The 11,991-nt window shown below is 35.6% G+C and overlaps 2 protein-coding genes across 2 annotated transcripts; one reads left to right on the top strand and one right to left on the bottom strand.

The window, feature by feature from the left end:
• On the top strand, positions 3,767-4,258 carry LOC104767822. The gene has a single exon (XM_010491795.1). The coding sequence runs from the start codon at positions 3,767-3,769 to the stop codon at positions 4,256-4,258; it is 492 nt and encodes a 163-aa protein (XP_010490097.1).
• On the bottom strand, positions 5,743-11,480 carry LOC104766343. Its single transcript, XM_010490212.2, has 13 exons — positions 11,038-11,480; positions 10,291-10,795; positions 9,605-10,167; positions 9,194-9,313; positions 8,809-8,874; positions 8,450-8,560; positions 8,170-8,246; positions 7,964-8,031; positions 7,765-7,878; positions 7,443-7,627; positions 7,224-7,292; positions 6,259-6,420; positions 5,743-6,172 (listed from the first exon to the last, which is right to left on the bottom strand). The coding sequence occupies exons 1-13, from the start codon at positions 11,089-11,091 to the stop codon at positions 6,092-6,094; spliced, it is 2,175 nt and encodes a 724-aa protein (XP_010488514.1). The 5' UTR covers positions 11,092-11,480; the 3' UTR covers positions 5,743-6,091.

Raw genomic sequence — 11,991 nt, 5'->3', positions numbered from 1 at the left:
GATATATATATAGTATGTTTTAACTATATAGGATGTTTTAACTAAAGCACACAGATTAAGAAGTCTTTACTTTTAACAAGTTCAACCAATCAGAAATAATACTGTTTAATATAAAATACTAAACTAATCTAAAAGTTGCATAGAAACTTGAAAACATCTTATATTATGAAACAAAAAACTTCTCTAAAACATCTTATATTTTGAAACGGAGGGAGTAGTATCTAAAGTTAAAATTTAGAATTAAGCTTTTCTAATAATATGAAATTTTGTTCTTTTTGTCACATACAACAATAACAACCAACCAACACAAAACACAAAAAAATGTATAATATTTAAGAAAGAGTGAAAAAGAATGAGAAAATGAGTATTCATAGGATGGGAAGTCATATGAGTTACAATTTAGAAACAAAAAGTATGGGAGCTAATTGTAATTTATTATGTGTTGAATAAAATTGAATAGAGAAATATAGTTAATGCAAATTTATTTTGTTTCAGTTTTTATATTAAAGTGTGAGTTAAATGTATATGGTTAATGTGTTTTATTTATGGTTTAATTGAATATTTTTTTATTTCCGCTTAATATTAAAGTGTGAGTTAAACTTCTATGATTAAAGTGTTTTATTTTTGATTTAATTGGAGAATTTTTTCTATATTAAGTCATGAGTTAAATTAAATGTGTTTTATTTTGAAAAAAAAAATTTGTTCAATGAAAAAATGTGTTTTATTTATGGTTTAACTGGAAATATTTTTTAGTTTTATATTAAAGTTTGATTTCAAAATCAAAATTTTAAAATAATATTTAATTATTTTTTTAACACATACAACAATAACCAACCAACCAACCAACAAAAAAACACAAAAAATGTATAATATCTAAGATGAAGTGAAAGAGAATGAGAGAATGAAAAATGAGTGTTTATAGGATGAGAAGTAATGAGAGTTACAGTTTAAAACTAAAAAGTATGGGAGTTAATTATAATTTATTGTGTGTTGAATAAAATTGAGTGGAGAAATAAAGTTAATGCAATTTTATTTTATTTCAGTTTTAATATTAAAGTGTGAGTTAAATGTATATGATTAAATGTGTTTTATTTATGTTTTGATTGAATTTTCTTTATTTTACTTTAGATTTATATTAAAATGTGAGTTAAATTTATATTATTAAAAGTATTTTTGAAATGATCTGACTCGTTTTTTTAAATAATAAATAATAAATATAATATAATAATAATAAACTACAACTAGTGATCCCATATCCACTAGCCACCTAGTCACAATCACATTCAACAGCGGAAATAACCAAATAGCAATAACCCATAAATAACCAATAATAAAACAATATCCAACATTAATTCCAAATCATAAACTCATGATCCAAACAACATAAACTAGAGAACCAGCAATCCTGAACAACATTCTAGGTCTCAACTCTAGCAACCTAACAGAAGCCAGACAACCAAGTGAACCACTAGAACATCCTCCTCTTTATTGCCTTGATTCCACGATCACACTTTGCCTTTATCTGCACCACAAAAACATATTACAATGCATGAGTATTTAATAAACACTCAGTAAGGCAATCCTCCCATCTACTGGGCTATACACACAAGCAATAAGGTCATCTCTAACCATCAAATAACAATCAACACACAACAAATAACAAACCAGGACTCTGCATCGACCAACACCAACATGCATCGATCGACACCACATGGGGATGCATCGACCGACACAGGGTTGTATCGATCGATGCGTGATGCACTTGCATCGACCGACACTCGCTCTGCATCGACCGACGCATGCTCGACATAACACGAAAACTCTAGGGTTTTACGCGTCGTCCTCGCACTTGCATCGACCGACGCAAGATATGCATCGACCAATGCAATGCCGAGCATCGTGTTTTCCCCGAAGCTTCTCGCCGGATCTTCGTTCGTACAACCACAAAACTCGATCCCAAGCCACAAGAAAGCTTCCTAACGTCCAAAATAATGATATAACAAGTCTAATAACACATATCAAGCAAATTAGAGAGTTCTCTAGCTTAGATAAGCCATGGTCTTGCACTTACCTTTGCCAAGACGAATCTGAACCTTAAACCAACAAGAAAACACTTCCAGGAAGCTCCTACAACGATCCCAGCTACAGATCTCTACAGGAACAGCTTCCAATCTCCAGAAAACACCAAGAACACTCAAGAACACTTAAGGAACGTTTTCTCTCTTTTCTTTTGTCTCAAAAGCGGCTAAACACGACTAATGAGACAAACCTCGAATTAAGGGTTTTCCTAACCCAAAACGCGGCGTTTAACTCAAGGCAAACCGCAGAAAAACGACCTTGCATCGACCGATGCACCTACTGCATCGACCGATGCAATCTCTAAACCGGGATTTCGGTTCGCGGGTGTTACAAATTTATGTATGGTTTAATTGGAAATAATTTTATCAGTTTTATATTAAAGTGTGAGTTAAATTTATATGATTGAATGTATTTTATTTGTGGTTTCCTTAGAAATAGTTTTTTAGTTTCATATGACAAAATGTGTTTTATTTATGGTTTAATTGAAAATAGTTTTTATTTTATTTCAGTTCTAATATTAAAGTTTGAGTTAAATGTATATGATTAAATGTGTTTTATTTATTATTTTGATTGAACCTTTTTAGCTTTATATTAAAGGGTGAGTTAAATTTAAATGAATGAATATGTTTTATTTGTGGTTTAATTGGAAAATTTTTTTTTCAGTTTTATATTAAATTGTGAGTTAAATGTATAAGATAAAATGTGTTTTTACTTATGGTTTAGTTGAAGCTTTTTTTTAGGTTTATATTAAAGTTTAATTTTAAGTGTATGATTAAATGTCTTATTTTTGGATTAATTGAAAATATATTTTCTTAGTTTTACATTTAAGGTGTGAGTTATATTTATTTGATTAAATATGTTTTATTGGTAGTTTAGTTAATTTTTTGGTGAATAAGTTTTGTGGACAAGTGTCAGTTTTACAGTAGTTGTGGAAGAAAGTTTTAGGAGGTATCCTACTTTATTATATAAAAAAGTTTAATTTTAAAGTGTATGATTAAATTTCTTATTTGTGGATTAATTAAAAAAATATTTTTTTCAGTTTTATATTTAAAATGTGAGTTATATGTATTTGATTAAATGTGTTTTATTGGTAGTTTAGTTAAAATTTTGGTGAATAAGTTTTTTGGACAGGTGTCAGTTTTATAGTAGCCACATATCAAGCTGTGGAAGAATGGATATGTCGAGATTCCCTTCGACTTAGGCTGATTCGAAATCTCGCGGAATTGAACAGATAAGGGGGAAGGAGTGGGGAAGAGAGAGGCGAGGAAGAGGAGAATTCGGAACTCAGAGATTCCGTCGGTTTTTCTTTGAGAAGTCGACAAAATTCTGTGGCCCATTAATGATTTATAACCTATTATCAATTGCTTTAAACATGAGATAAAACATTATTAAAAAAACAGAAGATTCAGAAGTGCCATAGATAGAGCTTTTTAGAAAATGTAACCCTACTTTATTATATTAGATATTACATAATATTTGGTAGAGATATCACCTTATCACATGTAACACTATATATATATGTTGAATACATAACTCTCCATTCACGGAGATTCATACAATTACATGGTATCAGAGGTAGCTAATCTCAAAAGCTTTTTTGATCCTCCTCCTCTCTCTTCCTTCTCCGTCTTTCCTTCGTTTTCTTTTCTTCGTTTATTCTTTGTTTCTTTTTGCATGATTGGTGACGATGACAGGCCCCTCTCAAACCGCCGTCACTCCCAATACCGATACGCCCTTTGGAATCATCCAGATTCGAGGCTACATCCCCATCCAACTTGACATGAACAAGTTGAATTATGACGTCTGGCGCGAGCTCTTCGAAACCCACTGCAGCAGTTTTGGTGTTTTGGGACATCTCGATGGCTCCTCTGTGCCTACCGCTGATGATGAAAAACAGTGGAAAGAACGTGATGGGCTTGTAAAAATGTGGATTTATGGCACGGTGTCGGAACAACTCCCGGACACCATCCTCAAAGCCAAATCCAAGGCGCGTGATATATGGCTCACGCTTGAAGAGTTGTTTCGTGACAACAAGGAGGCACGGTCGCTTCAATATGACAATGACCTCCGCACACTCGAGATCGGCGATATGAGCATCACCGACTATACACACAAACTTAAGTCTCTCTCCGATCTGTTGGCTAACCTTGACTCACCTGTTTCGATCGAGCCCTGGTAATGCACATGTTGAATGGCTTGTCTGACAAGTTTGATAGCATCATCAATGTTATCCAACATCAGACGCCCTTTCCCTCATTCACCAAGGCTCGTTCGATGCTTTTGATGGAAGAGAAGTGCCTTGACAAACAAGTTAATCCTGTAGCGCAACATACCACCAACGCTTCCTTGTCCACGGTTCTCTACGCGAACCAAAATCAGCAACAGCAAACCACCTCGCAGCCCTACAACAACAACAACACCAATTCCGGCCGTGGTTACAACAACAACAACAAGAACAGAGGACGCGGACGTAACAATCGCGGACGAGGACGTAACAACTGGAACTCTAACAACTTCGGTTATCCTCCTCCATGGGGCTACAATCAACCTCCCTGGTCGTTTCCGCCGCCGTATGGAGTGCCCTCCTCTTTTGCACCTCCGTCCTATCCTCCGGTCTACTCGCAGTCGTATGGTGCCCCTCGTGGATCAACTGGTTCCTACCCTCACTCTCGACCACATGGTGAGGCTAACTATGCTCACTCTCCTTATCCAGTGCAGTCTATGGGAACCACGCCTCCGCTATCCACTCTGCCTCAGGCGTTCAGCACCATGACTTTGCAGGACCCCTCTGGCAACTCTTGGGTGATGGACTCCGGCGAGTCCAATCACATAGCTACTCAGCCAGGTACGTTACGTTCCCTTTTTAATAAAAGCATTGTTCCTTCTATTATGGTTGGCAATGGATCCTCTGCCCCTGTAACCCATACCGGTTCCACGTCCATACCTACATCCGCTAAACCTCTGCATTTACACAATGTCCTTGTCAGCCCATCTTTCCGAATCGATCAGACGTTTCCATTCTTTCCGCACTGATCTGCATCTTGCGATGCTTTTTAATGGAAGTCGCAGCAATACTTCAAACCTCTGGAATATTCATTTCTGCATGCATAAAAACATCAAACACATAAGACATGACCAATAAAATGCAAATCTTACAATATTTAAATTACCAACAATAATTTACAAAATATTTTTGTTTTTTTTAAAAAAACCAAACAAGAACAAATTTCTATATTTATTTTATATACAAAAAAAAAGAATTGAAGCACTTTAAAAAAAAATAGGGATTCAAGCATGACTTCACGTACCAGACAAAAATATATATATATATATATTATTAATCGAATCTACATAAATTTATATCGACAATATAATATACAATATATTTCCATGCGGACAATATACATAAATTTATATCGACAATATAATATACAATATTTTTCTAACTCTTGGGTATCAGTTAATTTATAAGTGGGTAATAATCGTCTAAATGAACTCCTGACTATTTCCGAGTGAAACAATAGTTTTTGCAACAATATAACCGATGATGGTAAACACTTCTGTTTCATATATTTTTATATGAATACCTATTTTGCGCATGGGGAATTATCAAAACTCAAAAGCACATTTAGTTTAATCAAGTCTTCCATTTAAACGAGGTAATATCCAAAACCATCCAAGTTGCTTTTTTTTTTGGTTGGTAAATTATATTTTGGCTAGGAACACTTTAACTTGGCTATATAATCAACAATTACAAAATTCAGTCCAAAACAGTCAAACTCACTCATACAACATCTCTCTCGCTCTGTTTGAGCTTCCGTGTCTCTATCCATTTCGAACTCTTCAAGGTGTCTCTCACTATACCATTTTTGCTCAATCCAATGAAATCCAAAATTTAGGATCAAAAGAACCAAAATGAACTTCTTCCAAAACTAAAGGTGAAGAAGCAATCCATGGCTGTGCCCGGGATATACAGAATGGCAACAAGGGTCACGACTGAGCGAGCCACGCATTAGAGAAGCTTGCTTGTCCTTCTTTTCGACGGTCCTCCTGGGAACATCTTCATAATCCATCCTAAAACCCTTTCGACCACCTTAAGAGAGAGATGTCATTAGTCTGTAGTCTTTCTCAGATTGAAGTTTAAAACTCTGAACATACAGAGATAGAGATAGAGAGTACCTCATCGCCTTCATCGGCAATCGGTGTTCTCTCTTGAACAACATGAGAATCCGGCTGCTGCTTTTCAGGTGAAACATTGTCTATGGCCATCTTCTGTGCTGTTAGAAGCTCTAACCTTTTGGTCTGTGCTTCAAGTTTTCTGGATAACTCTTTGTTCAGCTCCTATGGTTAAGAAACATGAGAAATATTATTAATGACTTGGGGATCCAGGATTACACACACAAACAATAGAATGCAACTTACTTTAGACCCAGAGAAAATAAGGACTAAGAAGCATAAGAAGAAGAAATCTATACCATATAGAAAGCCTAGTCAGAGAACTTATGCAAGATGTTATGGTGACAGAAACTCTTACTGAAGTCAAAGAAGACATATTTTTAGCCCCATGAATTAATGTTAATGTACCTGCACCTGCGCACTTCGAGATAACTCAGATGACAGTGCTTGCACGAGTTCTTCCTTCTCAATTGCCAACTGCAACAGAAGAAACAAAATAATCATCACGTGATTATCTAGATTTGAGAAAATGACAGCACCTTCAGAATAAAAGTATTTATTCTCACAGCTAACGAAAATTTTTAAAATAAAGAAGNTTGAACAACATGAGAATCCGGCTGCTGCTTTTCAGGTGAAACATTGTCTATGGCCATCTTCTGTGCTGTTAGAAGCTCTAACCTTTTGGTCTGTGCTTCAAGTTTTCTGGATAACTCTTTGTTCAGCTCCTATGGTTAAGAAACATGAGAAATATTATTAATGACTTGGGGATCCAGGATAACACACACAAACAATAGAATGCAACTTACAAAAGACCCAGAGAAAATAAGGACTAAGAAGCATAAGAAGAAGAAATCTATACCATATAGAAAGCCTAGTCAGAGAACTTATGTAAGATGTTACGGTGACAGAAACTCTTACTGAAGTCAAAGAAGACATGTTTTTAGCCCCATGAATTAATGTTAATGTACCTGCACCTGCGCACTTCGAGATAACTCAGATGACAGTGCTTGCACGAGTTCTTCCTTCTCAATTGCCAACTGCAACAGTAGAAACAAAATGATCATCACGTGATTATCTAGATTTGAGAAAATGATAGCACCTTCAGAATAAAAGTATTTATTCTCACAGCTAAAGAAAACTTTTAAAATAAAGAAGAAAACAACAAATAAATAATCCATAAAAACTACCTCAGCAACCAGCGTATTAATGTTATGAATCACTCTCATCTGATCAGCTGGGACGCTCAATGAAAAACCTTCAAGAGTTAATTGTCCAGTTTCAGGAACGATAGCTGTATTAGATGAATTACTTTCAAGCAGAGAAGTGGAATCTGTTTCCTGGTTGAAACTCTCTGGCGTAGTATCTGAGATTGCTGCAGCAAGAAACCAAAGAGTCATGGGACTGGTGAGAAGTCAATGATTAAACTTGAACCCGAAGATGCAAATATATGAGTTAAGACTTCCAAAAAATACGCTTCAAATTTCTTAAATAGTGTGCAAAGACCACTACCTAGACCTTCTGTAGAGGTTGACGCGTTTTTTCGGCTAGTTGAGCTTTTACTCAGATCAGTGGATTTTCCACCACTAGAAGCTTTCTGCACCATAGTCTGTAGGACCTTCTTCTCTGAAACAGTAGATGCAGAATATAAGATATATACAGAATTGTTCAATCACATTACTTTTAGAGGAATAGATTTCAATGTGAATACCTTCTTGAAGAGCTTTAATAGTAGATTGTAAATCTTGACGATCTTTCTCTAGGCTCTGTAATTTTTTCCTATAAAAGTTGACAAGTAATTATAGGTAAGAAGATAAAACAGATCCCAGAAAGCCATCAAAGTTACAGACTGATAAAACAGATCCCAGAAAGCCATCAAAGTTACAGGTATATATAACAATACAGTAAAGAGCATACTTGTAAGATAACATTTCTGCTTGTGCATTCTCCAGTTCCCTCTCCAGCTTTAACTCATTAGATCTGAGTCTGAGAGCCTAATATATTTGTTCCAAGAATTTTAAGCTAAACAGATGTACATAAGCATCTTAAGGTAGAGGAAACAGATATCTTACAGCTGAAATATCCAAAAACTAAACTAAACATGTCCTTTCACACATTTGCAGCTAAATGAGCCAAAAATGTTGGTTTTTCTAAAAATATAATGTGATTGTAAGAAATAACATCCAAAGCCAAATACCTTATCTTCCAAACTGATGACTTCAGAAGCCAGTATTTGGGAACGCTCATCAGCAGCATTACATTCTAGCTGTGCATTTGCATACTCAATCCTGACAGACTCAAGTTCCCCCTGGACAGAATTAGTGTTAAATCAAGTAATAGATTTTAAGAAATCTAGACAATAGCTCCAGTGGATGAATGAACATGGCATACAAATACTCATTGATAATCATACTCAAAATTTTGAGAGTCGTAAGTAAATATCAAGCAATTTGATAGCATACGAATGTAGCAAAATGCAATATCATGCTTTACTAAAGTATACTGTTCGAGCATATACAAATGGAATTTGAGAGTTCAGATGTAGTTAATACGTACCATTTGGGCTTGGATCTGTTCATATAGCCTCTCCATGTCATCTTTTAGTTGGTTGACAAGACCTCTCTGTGTGAGATAAAAGCGAGAACAAGTATTACATAAAACATTGGGAGGATCTGGGACTATTATAACGGTCAGTAAATCATGTCTTATAGCAAACAATATATCACATCATGCACTCTCAAGAGTAGATAAACCCAGTAAATGTCATCAAGAGCATGACGCTTTAACAAGAGACTCAAACCACATCCGTTTACATCATGAATAAGGACCCCAAAACCACATGACAGTATACTCTGGCTAACAATTAAGCATGATAAATGTTCAGAATTCCTTTCTAGTATAGGGACAATATCCAACTAGGATGCCACAAGGTTGCATGTACCTGCTGGTTATAAGTGTCTGTCATCGAAGAATTTTCTGATGCTAAGGATTCTGCCAGCGCACGTGAAGCATCAAGATCCCTTTGCAGTGAAAATTTTTCTTGTGTTAAATCCTCAATATGCTACAAATGAAAAATGGAAACCGTGGCTCAGAAAATTCACAGGACAAGGGATGTACGAAGTGAAACATTGAAAGCTAACATCCTTATAATTAAGGACCAACGCAAGACAAAGTAAGAAGATTATTATCCAATAGAAATAGGCATCAACTCAAAATCTTTGACCATTTGGTTGTCTTCATATAACATCAGATCAATTCCCCACCTAATCCTTCTATATGAGAAGACTATACTAAGTAGCATATTGACAATACATTGAAAAATAGTATATGGTGCAAGAAATAAGTATCCTACCTGTTCCAGAGCAGTAAAATCATCATTTTGTTTTGGCATGGAGAAATCAGTAAAACCTGGCATTACTCCATTGGCAGCAGGATACAAAGAACTCCGGAATTTTTCAAATGGATTAGGAGAATCATATGCTCCGGTTGTCAAAGATGGTCCATTACTGTCTCTGTTCCCTGATATATATTGGAGCGAAGATGGCCCAAAACCATCACTGCCAGTTAGTTGGGAACCACTGGATGTAACCAAATCTGCTTCAATCTCAGGGTGTTGATATTGAGTTTGAGTCTCTGAAGCTCTTGAAATATTGAGGGAATCAAGGAAAGACGGACGAGATCTCTTCACAGTTGCTTCACTTTTAGCTGAGTTAAATGGTGAAGAGCTTGTGATATTTACACTGAAATCTGAAGATTCAGAAGGTCGAGATGATGTGTCTGGAGAACTAAACAAATAACTGCTAGACAAAGTTGGCTTCGGCACAATGCTACCTCCTCCTAGTTCACCACTTCCCTGTTGGTTTTTGGCAACTTCGTGAAAAGACCCTGCCATCCTGGTAGTAGGTTGAAAAGAGTCTAGCAACAAAAAACGTAAATATTAATTAGGTTGTTCCCTTCAAAGGAACTGAAAAAAAAAAAAAAGAAGAAGATGTAGGACAAGAGACACTACTTCATCAATCTCATATGATAGGCATGTACCTTTTATGGGTGAGATTAATCCACCGCCATGAATGAAACCGTCCATATGCATCGAGGTTGATAGCAGAGTGCTTCCAGAAAAAGGAGATGTGCCTTTAACAAGACCATCACTTTCCCTTAGAGTAGAAGCACGATCAAAACTTCCACTCGATTGCTTGTCTATATTGCTATAAGGTACAACAACGTCAGGCCTATTATTCACTGTTAAGTCCTTTGTGGAACCAATCAACTCTAAGCTATTAGAAAAATCATCAAATTTGCCCACTGACTCCTCCCGACCATCATCTTTTTTACTTCCATCATTCGGTGTTGCTATATTCGAAAGAGATAAATTATGTACATGGGTTTCAATAGAGGAAACTTGCTCGAGAGGTCCATTAGGCAGAGATGCAAGAGGTCCATCTGAATCTGATACACTTTGCTGGCTATTATCAACAGGCTGCTGTGTGGTACTAGTACTCTGTGATGCCTTTTTAGCTGCCTTTTGTTTCCGAAACTGCTCAAGCTGCAATCCAGAACACGCAAATTTAGGCATTCATCTCAAAAACAAAAGAAAAAAAAAAAAAAAAACTCAATTTTTGATTGCATGCGTTAACGGATTATATAATGAAACGGAGACTAATGATCAGATAAAACCCAGAAGAAGAAAGATCAATTGACTCAGCAGTACCGACAAATTTTTAGGGGCAAAATCAAAGTAACGATAGAATGAAACAATGATGACGAAGATGATGATGATGATCTGACCTTACGGCGTCCAGCTTCAGCGACCTCTTGCCTACGAGAACTAGCTGATGCCATTGGAGAAATCTCTCGCAGTTTTTCCCCACCAACTGCTTTCAAATCAATGCTTTTTTAATCACCATTGATTGAATCCATTCATTCCCAATAAAAAAAAAAAAAAAAAAAAATCGCCCGTTGTTGTGAGATTGATTATTGTGAAGGAACTCGAAAACCAAAGAGCCCCTCCAGATCCTGACGCATAGATCGAGATGAAATTTTTGGGGGTGGGAGGTCTCGAAGAAAACAAAATTCAAAAAAAATCTATGGAATTGTCAAACAAAAGGAAACAAAATTAGGGTTTTCGATCTGAAGAAGGAGACGAGGAGAATAACGAAGCTTTGTTCGTAATCGTGAGAGAGAGAGAGAGAGAGAGAGAGTTATTATTAATTAAATTTTTAGGTTCCTTTGTTCTTTCTTCAGATCTCTTCTCTGTTTTTTTCCTGAAAAATAATTTACATCTGTGATTTCCATGGGCAAAATTACCTAAAACCGAACCGAACCAAACCATTCCGTAACTAAGTGATTCGGTTTGAATTCGATTACAAAACAAGTGAGGAATAAGTTTGGTTCAGTTCTACAAAACCGGTTGGTTATTTTAGTTTTTTTTTTTTTAAATACTGTATTGAATTGGAGATGATCATTTGGTTAGCTGTTTGTTTTATAGCTATTATTAAACTAGAAAATTATACTCTCAGAAACTTTTATAACCCCACTTGATATAACGGATTTTGTTGGAGATGGAGGAGTAGAAGCAAAGTTTATGCATGCATGTCGGATATGTAATCATGTAATGTTGCATAATACTTATGTAAATGACTAATGGGAGTTAATTATGTTGCTAGCAGGAATTTTTTAGGGTACGTGAAAAGAAGTAGTTTTTTTTTTTTTTTTTTTTTAAAGAAGTAGTTTTGACTTGTA

Source organism: Camelina sativa, chromosome 19, assembly GCF_000633955.1.
Source record: "Camelina sativa cultivar DH55 chromosome 19, Cs, whole genome shotgun sequence".
Taxonomy (NCBI): Eukaryota; Viridiplantae; Streptophyta; class Magnoliopsida; order Brassicales; family Brassicaceae; genus Camelina; species Camelina sativa.
This window is presented reverse-complemented; position numbering and strand designations above follow the sequence as displayed.